Genomic DNA, 13172 nt, shown 5'->3' with positions numbered 1-13172 from the left:
TAGGGCCAAGGGCCTACATAATACTCGTGTGTGTGTGAATGCAATGCATGTCTCCAAAATCTGTATTTTCTGTTTTATTGTCATAAGTTTGCAAAAGTTAGTTACAGCACCGCTAGCTGTTTCGTGAGTTGAGTTGAAAATGTAGCCGTGGAAGTGGAGAAAAAGGTGTGGGCTCCACTTGGGACTCGCCCCGATCGAACCTTTCTGTCTCTCTGTAACAAAATAATTTAACAGAACGCTGACTGTTATCATGCGGCGCGTCCAGGCAGCGGAGGCTGTTAGCCCTGTACGCCGAAGCTAGGCTAAAGGCCTCCGCCGCTGCCGAGCTTCGACATCTGGGGAGGCCATTAGCCGAGCTTCGGCGGAGCCCTTTAGCCGAGCTTCGGTGGCAGCGGAGGCCTTTAACCTAGCTTCGGCATCCGGGGCTAACGGCCTTCGCCGCATGGAAGCTCGGCTCGCGGCCTGCCGCCTGGAAGCTCGGCTCGCGGCCCACCGCTCGCTCGTAAGGCTTCAAGTCATTCCGGTCTGAAGAACCATCCCCGGCTGTAGGCCCGGAGCTCCGGGGGCCTTTGTTTACGCACTTACGCCTCTGAGTTGTCAGACTCCACGTCACTGCGCCCGAAGAACCATCCGAATATTCAACATGTACAGCCACAGGTTCAAATCTGTATGGAAGTATTCCTCCGTCATCCCAACGGTGTCTGGATAGGTTACCGACGCCCACATTTGTGTGCGCCATTTGTGTTTCTCCAAGGCATACAGGTCGATATTGTCGATCAAAGCACACTTCTTGTCGTAACGGTTTCTTGAAACCACATCTAATGAGCACCGATAACTTTCCAAAGTCTTTTTAACCATCATGCGTCGCTTTTAACAGCCGTACGAACATTTGTGTAACTCCAAAAGCATGAGAGTGAACGGTGCGTCAGTAGAGTGAACCCATCCAACACGGCCTGGTGCCCCCGATGTAGTCACTTGGTCGAAAACTGTCTATTCAAGCAAATAATCAGCTTCTGTAGCGAGTTTGATGTATTGACTTTAAATGTTCGATCAGATAAATATGGATTGTGAACCGCTCCAGATGCTGCACATGATCCAGTTAAGGACCGTTATATTGCCTTTTTGTATAGCGTTGATGGTTTCTATAGTAATTGCGACGTCACAGCCGCGCTATTAATAGGCAGGTAACAAATGCATAGCCTCGCCACTGCTCCATAAATAATTTTTCATGCCACTTATTGCATTTGCCTGATGGACCATATTCCAGGGCTCCCGTAAAGCTCCCGTCACAAATGGCCTCCTCCCGAAATATTTTCCCGTAAACTTTCATCACCAAAATATGAAAGCATTAATCAAAGAGGGGTCAGGGTGGTGTGTGGACTCAAACGGGTGCGCCAGGAGAGCCTTCTCAACAAATGTGACAGCAAAGACAGCTTTCTAATGATATATGTTATGATCTCGGATAAACGCTAACGTCAAGTCTCGTACGGCTCATCCTCTGCTTCTGGAAATTGGAAGTGACTCACTCGCCGTACGTGCTCGTCTCTGAGGGCAACGGGTTGCTACGCTCAAAGTGGGTTAGCGACACAGACAAGGGACAGATGGCGAGCTGGAGGGGGCAACTCAGCGGGTGTCTGCGCCACGCTGTCAAATGAAGCCTGCGCGGCCCATATCGATGACTGAACAACACCACTGCTCCAGACATTGCAACGTGTCAGGTGCCCCCCCCCCCCCCAACCTCTCGTCAACTAGCTACTTGCTAGCTGGTGGACTCCCCTATACACTGCAATGACCCAAATACTTTTCACCGATTTGTGCTTTACCTCATTAATGTATTTATATTTATAACGTCTAAACTTTTTTGTCCCTGACATTTGCCATATGAAATGATATTTGTTGCTACGAAAGCAATTGTTCATTGACGAAATGCCTGAACAATGGAGGACAAAATGGAAGAATTGTCTGGCAGGCGGCATAGTAAAACTGGTAAAGTGTTGGCCTCACAGTTTTGAGGACCCGGGTTAGATCCCGGCCCCGCCTGTCTGGACCTTGCATGTTCTCCCCGTGCTTGCGTGGGTTTTCTCCGGGTACTCCGGTTTCCTCCCACATCCCACAAATATGCAACATTAATTGGACGCTCTAAATTGCCCCTTAGTATGATTGTGAGTGCGGTTGTTTGTCTCTATGTGCCCTGTGATCGGCTGGCAACCAGTTCAGGGTGTACCCCGCCTCCTGCCCGTTGACAGCTGGGATAGGCTACAACTCTCCCTGTGACCCTTGTGAGGATAAGCGCCTAAGAAAATGGATGGAGGTCTTTCCGTTGTTTCTGGACATATTGCAATAATTCTCAAATATTGGCACGTGGGCTCGCTCTACTGATATGCAAAAGAATCACTGAATTCAATTTTCAAACTGTACGTCATGTTGAAGAGGCTGAAAAAATCGAGTACAAGACTATTATAAGTTATAATGTCAATGTATTTAATTTTGAGGTATAATACCAAATTGAATCTTTTCGAACGAAAGAAAATGTATGTATGTATGTTTTTTTACACTGGCGTGGTACACTGCCAACATATTTAGAATTATAACTGCTCACTCTAACCTAATCATTTCATGTCAGATAATTGCTACTTCAAATACAAAAACTTTCAGATACGTATGTTTGGACTGTTGCTCTCTCTGTGTCAAGATGCTTACAGTTATTAACCGAGTATTCCTTTCATTTTCTTTTACAAGACTTGTAATTGGGAATATGTATCTGTTGGTTTATTTTAAGTAATTGACACTATACCATCGTAAGTTTGCTTTGTGTGATTTTAATTATTAGTCCTATGTGGGCCTTCTTGCCTGGGGCACCAGGTCAACACAGCAACACGTGCACAAATTGATCGTGTCAGTCAGTATGCGTGCAACCGCGCGTCATGTACATGTGCGTGTCAAACAAGAAAGGACGGCACTGTGGCAAGTCTCGTAGCACTGTATTTAAAGCTCTTCAATGCACAATGAGCGCGCAGCTCACCAAATAAAACAGCATCGCCCAGGGGATCTCTTAAATAAAAGGGTTGGCAATACATAGAAGTCAAGAGAAAAGTAAGGGCTCAAAAATATACAGTGTGTACTCACAAAAAGTTAAGGGTATTCGGTTGAATCTTCCTATGCTTTTCTGTGACTCCTCTAGTTTCTCTGTTGCACAATACGGGCTAAGAAGCTCAACATAGTCACTGGAAGAGTCACAGAAAGGGCCGTCATACCAGTCACTAGCCTTAGCCTCATTTGCATAACTATAATTTTATTTTTACCGTGACATTGTTTTTACTGAGTTTTACTCGGACAAAAAATATGTTTTAAAACTTTAAATTCATTTTAACATTGACCAAAAAATGAATTTCAATTGATTTTTCAAAAAAATTGACAGAAAAAAAAATCAGTGCTAGATAACTGATTTTTAAACTCAGTTTGATTGCAATGTCAACACTTTTCCTCCCCCCCAAAAAAATCCAGCAACGGGTTCCAGTCTTTGACGTTCATCCTGAAATTGGGCCCCAAAATCGGACATTTTGCGAGTAGTGTAAACTATCCTTAATGTTACAAAGTAGTGTAAATACAAAGCATACAGAAAGATGCAACTCAAAAGTCTGTGCTGTGTTTGAAGTGAACATCAACGACAACTAAGTCAAAAAACAGTAGAACGATGATGAATGCAAAGCATTCGAACTTCTTCCAGTTTGATACAAAGACTTTCCAGTTTTTTCCTTTTAAGTGTTCATTTGAGTTCCGAGTGCGGTCCGAAGACGTCTACCGCTCGCTCGTCCTGCCGTGAAACCTGAAGGGCCGTCGTCGCGGCGCCACGCTCGTCGTATGGCACTCGCGTCCCGGTCCTGAGGTGGAGCGCGCTTAAAATAGGACATTGTTGCTCGCGAATGGCAAATTTTTTCAATTTTTCACTACCTCAAACTCCGCTTCAGTGTTATTGGGATTCCACGGACTAAATATGGCTCAAAACTGGATTGAAATTGATCTTTAGACCAAAGGTAACGCTGTCCAGTGCAATAGAAAAAAAGGCTCTTTTTTTATTTCTTTTTTTTTTTTTAAACCAGTGTAGGCTAGTCCAGTGTAGGGTTGCAAAACTCCAGGAAAGGTTGGAAATTTTTTTAACGGGGAATTCATGGGAATAAACCAAAACAAAATGGAAAGTTGCCGCTTAATAAGTAACTTTAAAATAATACTATAATTTAGCAGAACCAAAAATGGAACAAAAATAGATTACATGGAAGTAAGTATGGCAAGAAGATTATGCTGCCAGTCCATCAATCCATTTTCTTTGCCGCTTATCCTCATGAGGGTCACGGGGAGCGCTGGAGCCTATCCCAGCTGTCGACAGGGTTACACCCTGAACTGGTCGCCAGCCAATCGCAGGGCACATGGAGACAAACAGCCGCACTCACAATCACACCTAGGGCCAATTCAGAGTGTCCAATTAATGTTGCATGTTTGTGGAATCTGGGAGGAAACCGGAGTGCCCGGAAAAGACCCACGCAGGCACGGGGAGAACATGCAAACTCCACACAGGCGGGTCCGGGATTGAACCCTGGACCTCAGAACTGTGAGGCCAACGCTTTACCAGCTGATCCATCGTGCCGGCACGCTGCTAGTTGAGTTAAGTAAAATAATAATTATAAAATCAGCAGCGTGATGAACATACTGTAATGCCCTTGAAAGTGGACCAAGAGACCCATTTTGTACCCATGAGATACCTTGCAAGTAAATTACCCCCAATTCCCATAAATTCCCACGGAACGTTTCCCATTTGGAATATTCCCAAAAATTCCACATTAACTTCCAGAAACATTGCAAAAATTTACTGAAAAAAAATCCACCCTTTTTGCAACCCGAGTCCAGTGCATGAGATACATTAATGCGACCCACTTTTTGGTCCAGTTACTTTTTTTTTCTTTTTTCTCTAAACAACAAACCACTGAAAAAGGATTTAGGGGAAGAGTCATTAGAAAAACTGTAAAATTGCTCTAAACCTCGAGTATCAAGTGGCAAACATCTAGAAACGTCTGTGAAAAGTCCTGAAAATGTTCAGCGATGTGGCACGCAGCGAGTCTTGCAGCATTCGAAAGGCTCACGTAGTCGAATGGAACAGCTCGGCTGTGTTCGGAATCACTTCCGATCTACTATCATGCGCCCCATAGAGTCACTTCGGCATATTGTAGTACTAGCGAAAATAGATTCTGCTTCGTAATGCCCTGAATGTATCCCCCAATGATTTTGAAAAGTACTGAAGAGCTATAGGTTACTAGAAAAGCACTACAGTGAACCTCGGCTAGACCACCTGATCGTGGAGTTGAGTACCGCGTTGTGCCACAATGTGCCAGGCAGCACCGCGTTCGACTGGGCGTAGAGAGAGTGAAATTAATGTTTCATGTTTTTTTCAGTTTTTTTTTTCTGTGTTAATTTGGTTGAGCCTAAATATAACTTTGCCAATTCCTATTAGCCTGTCTATGGCATTTCACATTATGTTGACATGAAGCTAGCGGACTTTTGTCATGACAGTGGACTCCCACACATTTGTCGACTACTAAAGAGTTTTTACAAGGGAACCCATCACACATTATTTCCAGACCCACCCCCCTGCCCCCATATTTATCATATTTTTTCTGCATTCTTGTTTATTCATCTTCTGACCTTATCCCATCAATTATTTGCACTTTTTAAATGGGTCTAAAAATCGCATTTTAGTGATTCGGGAATGAGAGAATGATTCGGAATCACTCGCTCATTTCCGACTCCCGGGTCACTATTAAAGGATTTCGACGTGACTCTTTCCTGAACTACGCAGTTTACTATATGAAAATCCCTATGGAGTATTTTCGACTCGAATGATGAACGATTCCGAATCTAGTCACTCATTCCTAGCCCCCGGATGTCCGACACACAGGTTTTTTAGCGCAGGTTTGAAAAGATCTATCTAGGTCCATTTGATTCAGATCTTTGTGATTAGGGAACGATTCCGACCACAGCCCTTGTGTCTAGCCCTCAGCGTCCATATTCGAAGCCCTTGTAGACGCATCAGTCATCCGGGGAGCACACCAAGTGGAGCTGGTCCGGACTCCCCACGCTTCCCGTGCTGGAGCTCCCGTCCCCCAGGTCCCTGGCGACCATGCACGGCAAGGCCAGCTCGGTGGACCCCCCAGGGCTGGAGTCGCTGCGGGTGACGCACTCTTCCTCCAAGACCAGGCACAGCTCCTTCAGGTCCAGGTTCTCCTTGACCAGGCCGTCCTGGGTGCGCTCCAGTTCGGCCAGCTTTTTCAAGTAGCCGCCCAGGTCCTCCCGCATGACCTTGGCAGCGTGGTGACCGAAATGCTGCCACTCGCGCGCCAGCTTCTTCACCTTGAGCCGGTCGTCGTCCAGGAAGCAGCACAGGTCCCGCAGCTCGACGTTCTCCTCCTGCAAGCGCTGGTTGATGACTTTGAGCTCCCGGATCTCCAGCAGGTGGCCCTGGAGCTGCTTGTTCACCTCCTTGATGAGACGCCCCCGCTGGATGAGCGCCGAGATCTTCTCCGACTCCTCCTTGCGCAGGCGACTCAGCAGCTCTTCCTTGGAGCATGCTAGCAGGTCCTCGTCCGACATCTTGGACAGCTCTCGGGTCAGGAGCTCTCCTTCGCTGCTCATCTTCTCCTCAAATTACACCCTTTCAGAACCGAAACATAACAAAAAAAAAGCCAAGTCAATTTTATTTGTAGGCGTCATGATAGGAGCGATTTATTTACCGAGTATCAATGCTACGCATTCTAGCATGTACGCAGTCGTGAACCCATGTTACATAAACAAGGAGCATTCTACCGCATTCAGCTTTACCAACATCAGACCGCTTTCTTTCCGACGTGTAGTAATAACATTTTAACGACGTGGAATTTTCATTGAAGATATCAGACATCCTTTTTGCCATTCGCGTGTGTGTGTGCGTGGTTTTAAACTTACATTGTTAACCAAGCAAATCCCAAGAATTTGGGAGTCTGCCTTTGTCCTTTGGCCTTACTATTTTAAACAAACATAGAGCAATAGTAAACTCTTGAATCTTGTATGAGTAATCAGCTAACTAGATTTAAGGACACCATCCATCCATTTTCGACAGCTTTTCCGGGACGGGTCGCGGGGGAAGTAGCTTCAGCATGGGTACCCAGACTTCCCTTTCCCCAGCCACTTCTTCCAGCTCTTCCGGAGGGATCCCGAGGAGTTCCCAGGCCAGCCGAAAGACACAGTCTCTCCAGCGTGCCAGCGGGTCGTCCCCGGGGTCTCTTTCCGATGGGACACGCCCGGAACACCTCACCAGGGTGGCGCCCGGGAGGCATCCGGATCGGATGCCCCAGCCACCTCATCTGACTCCTCTCAATGCGGAGGAACAGCGGCTCGACACTGAGCCCCTCCCGGATGACCGGACTTCTCACCCGATCTCTAAGGGAGAGCCCGGACACCCTCATTTCGTCCGCTTGTATCCGGGATCTTGTTCTTTCGGTCATGACCCACAGCTCGTACCCATAGGTGAGGGTAGGAACGTAGATCGACTGGTAAATTGAGAGCTTCACCAATGATATTTTATCAATTTAGATATGTTGATGTTTGTTCAGGTCTTATTTCTGTTCACAAGGGTGTTGAAAAAATTGTAGAGCCATGTTTCTGGATTAAATATGCGTAAAAAAAAATGGTGTTATTTTTGGGGTGCTGTGGCTGGAACGGATGAATGGCATTTGAATCTATTTCAACGCAGAGCACCGATTTGATATACGAGTAAATTGTGGTATGAACTGTGCCATGGAACAAATTTGAATCATAATCCAAGGTACCACTGTAGCTCCTTGGTACTACAGAACATATTTAGGTTTGGTTTGAGCACAAATACTGTAAATAGGTAACGTTTTCCACAAATAACAGCGAGTAGGTTGCCCTAAGTATGCTGTGGTTTCTTGGTACCAAAATGGCACAATAATAAAACTAAACTCAGTTCAACATAGTTCCTTTACACTCAAAAGCCACAAGATGGCGCCAAAGTACCACTTTTTTTTCCCAAGATCGTCATCTCAGTTCAACATGCAGCAGTTACTTGGCACCAAAATGACACAAGTGCTGCACATATTTACAGATTAGATTATTTGCTCACAAGTAGCCGTTTTTGTGCTCCCCGAAAAATTCAATAAATTAGATTTTCGTTGTTGTTGTTTGTTTTAAGAAAACCTACCCTCAGTTAATTACTCAAAAAGAAAGGCCAAAGAAAACTTTTACTTTAAAAATATTGTGAGTCACCTGTGCGTTATTTTTGTTTTGTTTTCAGTTTATTATTTTTTTCAAGCAGACTTTTGAGGGGTAAACCAATTCTCCATTACCAAAACAAAAAAGCAAAAAAAAAAAAAAAAAAACCCAGTAACTTGGTGTTTTTTTGTTTTGTTTTGTTTTGTTTTGTTTTTTTTTAGCAAATAATCACACGATCACAACAACCCTTACCTGAGAAAATGTGAAAGTGCTGAGAGGATGCAAACAGTTCATAAGATGAGCCCCCTCATCCAGTTCGTCTTCTGGGTGCAAACTTCACACCGGCACGGATTAATTTGACATTTGTGCTCAATCTTGTGCTTTTCGTCCCCAAAAATCTGCGGAAAAAGCATCTCCCCCGAGCGGCTGCAAGACAGGTTTCCAGGAGCAAGGGAAAGGCCACCGATCTTATTTCACCGCCACCCGATGACGAGGATGATGAGAACGATGCTTGTTTTGAAGGTAGCGGCAGCTTGCAAAAATCCTCCGCGCGATCCACCGCCGTTTTGATTTCCTTTCTTGCACAACACAAATGTTCGATGTTGTTTGTGTCGCGGCGCTCGCCGCTCGCTATCCAGATTGGACTCCGGGTTTAATGGACTCTTTTCTCTGGGCTCTCCACTTCGGCGAGAAACCACATACGCTTCATTTTTTTTAAAAAAAGATAGAAGGCTTTCAAAAACGATCCGTTTTCTTCATCGTATCGCCATGGTTTGTGGCCGCGATTGGGCTGGACGTTGAGCACAACAATGTCCGCCTCCACAAGACACTTTCACGGTTGGGGATTCTCCGCTAGCGGCTAATCGACGTCAAGCTACGCGGAGTCGCCGGAAATGCAATCATTGAAATTTCAAAATAAAGAAAATGGTTACGGACAACCTTTTGGGTAGAACACGTCTTACTACCTTGGGCCAACCAATACACTATTAAAAATTGGTAGCAAACAACCACGCAGCTTTAGGAACATCCATCCATCCATTTTCTTTGCCGCTTATCCTAACGAGGGTTGCAGGGAGTGCTGGAGCCTATGCAGCTGTCAAAGGGCAGGAGGCAGGGTACACCCTGAACTGGTTGCCAGCCAATCGCAGGGCACATCGAGACAAACAGCTGCACTCACAATCACACCTAGGGGCAATTTAGCGTGTCCAATTAATGTTGGACGTTTTTGGGATGTGGGAGGAAACCGGAGTGCCCGGAGAAAACCCATGCAGGCACGGGGAGAATATGCAAACTCCACATAGGCGGGTCTGGGATTGAACCCAGGACCTCAGAACTGTGAAGCCAATGCTTTACTAGCTGAGCCACCGTGCCGCCCACTTTAGGAACCTTACGAGGCAAATATTTGGCACATGTGACACACACTAGTTTATTTCTCATTAAGGATATCAAGCAAATTTTCAGATGGATGTTACTATCAATCTGGAACTGTGCACTCGTTGACAAACTGTGCTACGAGTGCGACTAGTGGCATTATAAAATTCTAGCAGTTAATATGTAATGTTTGAGTACTTGTACTAGCAGTGCACCGATCTCCTCCTCGTTAATCACATAGTTGTTTTACTAGTATACTTTTGTCAAACTACTAGTGTGCGGGAATATCACACAGTACTGTAGTGTGGGCAAAAAATGCTTCACTGATTTGGAGTTGTGCGTGTCTGTGTGTGGGGGGGGGGGGGGGGGGAAATTACCGATTGTTTTATTTTGAAATTCTACCGGAATCAATCTCCATTGGAGGCTCATCAATGAGTTCCTACCCTTCCATCGGAGATAATCATAAATATTTGTGATCTCTCCCCAGTCACTCCCAGTTTCGGAACATATCATGAATCATCTTTATAATTCTCACAGCATTGAATCAATCACAGCTGAGAATGAAAAGAGATTCACAGGAAGGAATCACTGGGATTGGTCATATTGTAGAAATGATCATTTAAAAACTAAACGTATGAAGACTGCTTTCTCTGACTTCATATTCATATTTGTGATCTTACGCTGTACTAGTCACTCACAGTGTATCTCTTAATTCGAAAACCTCACGAATAATGGAATTATACTAGTCAAATCTAGCTGTTATTATTTAAAAAGTGAACATGCATTGACTTTTGTTCGTTTGTTGCCAGGTTTGGACTATGAACGATGCAATAAAAAGAACGAGGAAGGAATAGAATCAGATTGAGATTCAGACCATTTGAGTCATCCAATTTGAGTCGATTGCTTGGCGGCTCCCAGTTGCAAGTCCAACAACCACTCATTAGACGGACAAATAACACTCAACTCTCAGTCATGATCAGAGAATCGGGCGGGCCCATTGTTTCTCGGCGGTGGCACCGCGGCATAACAAGATGAAAATAAGTGTTTGAACAAAGAAACGGATGAATTCATCGGATAATTGATAATTAAATAGGAAGTGCCAGGGAAAGCAAGACTTCTTCCACTGCCCTGCAGAACGGGATGCGAGCGCTTGGCTGCAAGTAACGAGCCCATTATGGCAGCGAGCGGCAGCCTGTTTGTGTGTGATTGTCTGCACCCCCCCGCCGCCGCACCCACCTCGCCCCCACCCAACCACCCACCCACCCTCAATAGCTTTATGCTGAGGCATTCACACGCACATCCTTCCGCCCTCCATTGTTGCACGGAGGCCAGCACAATACCGGGTGTTAACCGCAACGGTGATGCCATCAGTGTCATTTGAGTTTACAACTACTCCCCCCCCCCCTAGAAAAAAAAAGAAATGTGCAGCAAACAATTTGACGAGGGGATTCATTCCCCTTATCCCTTTTCGGCGTCCCTCCATCCCATCGCCATGTAGTTACTCTGAAGGACACATGCAGAAACAGCGGAAAAGGGAGGGAGAGAGCAGGATTTGCGGGGATTTATTGAGATTAATCGCCAGCGGAGGAGCAGATTGTGTATTTCATGCAGTAAGCTCAAGTAAGAGCACATGTGGTGCGGTTTATTTTTAGAAAGTAGGAAATAATTAATGGGCGAATCTACCGTCAGTCATCGTTTGCGCTTCGGAGTGGACAGTAGTGCGTCTTTGTCTATGGCAAACGGATGCAACATTTAAAAGTTAACATTGCAGGGATCGACGACTTTCTGACTTGGAGTTGTATTTTGAACAGATAAGGATAACATAATTGTGACAAGTCGGAATGACGAAAAGAGATATCGATAGTTCAGACGCAAATGTCCGCAACTGAATAACGGACATCTGCCATGGAATTGAAAACATCTGTAAATCGAGTTTGAAATTGAAACACTTTGATTCTGACTCTATCTACAACTTGGTTTCACGTTCTTAAAACTTTGTTTAAGCTATCCGAAAAGTTTAGATGTGGTATATTGTGAGCCAGAATTACGTATCTGGAATGGATAAAACTATAATTGTATCTCAAACCGGAGTTTAAAACTACACGAGCGGCAATAGTGACGTCATTTGCCGTCGGGGAGTTGGCAAGACTCAAAGAGCCATCCATCCATCCATCCATTTTCTTTGCCGCTTATCCTCACGAGGGTCGCTGCAAGTGCTGGAGCCTATCCCAGCTGTCTACGGGCAGGAGGCGGGGGGCACCCTGAACTGGTTGCCAGCCAATTGCAGAGCGCATGGAGACAAACAGCCGCACTCACAATCACATCTTGGGGCAATTTAGAGTGTCCAGTTACTGTTGCATGTTTTTGGGATGTGGGAGGAAATTGGAGCGCCCGGAGAAAACCCACGCAGGCACGGGGAGAACGTGGAAACTCCACACAGGCGGCGCCGGGATCAAACCCAGGTCCTCAGAATTGTGAGGCCAATGCTTTACCAGCTGAGACACCGGAATAACTAAAGGAATAACTATTAACTAGTCAATGATTTCCACAAATATGGTCTTTATTTTAATCATATTTCATGTAAAGTTTTTATTTAGATTAATTTCAAATATTTTTTCCCCAGTCAATAAGAATGAGCAAAAACTAAAAAAACATAAGAAGAAAAATAAAAGTAATGAGAAGTAATATTTGCAATATTGTATGACAAGCGGCACGGTGGATTGCAATACTGTATGACAAGCGGCGCGGTAGATCAGCTGTAAAGTGATGGCCTCACAGTTCTGAGGTCTAGGGTTTGATCCTGGCCTCAGCTGTGTGGAGTTTGCATGTTCTCCTCATGCCTGACTGGGTTTTCTCCGGGCACTCTGGTTTCCTCCCAGATTCCAAAAATATTCAACATTAATTGAACACGCTAAATTGCCCCTAGGTTTGATTATGAGTGTGGCTGTTTGTCTCGATGTGCCCTGCGATTGGCTGGCAACCAGTTCAGGGTGTACCCCGCCTCCTGCCCGTGGACAGCTGGGATTGGCCCCAGCACTCCCGCAACCCTTGTGAGGATAAGCGGCTAAGGAAGTGGCTGGATACTGTGCAAAAAATGCATTTATTCCCAAGATTTGAGAGGTCTGGTTCCATGAACACATCCAAACTCACTACAATCATTTTATATTTCATCCAATCTTGTTGGAACGGGCTTATTAGTTATTATTCATGATATTGATGACCCTCATCATTAAAAAATAAAGTTAATGGCAGGAGTGCCCTAGTTTCTTGGGTACTTTTGCCATTAACTTTTTTTTACAGGGCCTTGCGCGTTTATTTTACAGGAGCCTTCGCAATTTTTAGTAACCTATATGGAAATTATGTATCATAGTGGTGAGAAATTCTACTTTTGTGGTCATTAATAGGCATGCCTTTTGAAATCCACTTTGGGGAGCTCAAATGAAAAAATAAAATAAAATCACAAACCATCCTAAAACGAGGATAAACTGCAGTTTGTGTGTTAAAGGGGGGGGGGTAGCTGGGATTGGTTCAGGGTGGGGTCAGGC

At 45.1% G+C, this 13172-nt stretch overlaps 1 protein-coding gene across 1 annotated transcript; it reads right to left on the bottom strand.

Moving 5' to 3' along the window:
* Positions 1 to 2711: 2711 nt before the first annotated feature.
* ccdc85b (coiled-coil domain containing 85B) lies at positions 2712 to 9094 on the bottom strand. Its single transcript, XM_061835746.1, has 2 exons — positions 8509 to 9094; positions 2712 to 6700 (listed from the first exon to the last, which is right to left on the bottom strand). Exon 2 carries the CDS (start codon positions 6679 to 6681, stop codon positions 6079 to 6081), a length of 603 nt encoding a protein of 200 aa, XP_061691730.1. The 5' UTR covers positions 6682 to 6700; positions 8509 to 9094; the 3' UTR covers positions 2712 to 6078.
* Positions 9095 to 13172: the final 4078 nt, after the last annotated feature.

The sequence above is a fragment of the Syngnathoides biaculeatus genome, chromosome 11 (genome assembly GCF_019802595.1).
Source record: "Syngnathoides biaculeatus isolate LvHL_M chromosome 11, ASM1980259v1, whole genome shotgun sequence".
In the NCBI taxonomy this organism is placed as follows: domain Eukaryota; kingdom Metazoa; phylum Chordata; class Actinopteri; order Syngnathiformes; family Syngnathidae; genus Syngnathoides; species Syngnathoides biaculeatus.
This window is presented reverse-complemented; position numbering and strand designations above follow the sequence as displayed.

Coding starts and splice junctions, on each gene's coding strand:
- ccdc85b (XM_061835746.1), bottom strand. CDS start 6,681: ATGAGCAGCGAAGGAGAGCTCCTGACCCGAGAGCTGTCCAAGATGTCG.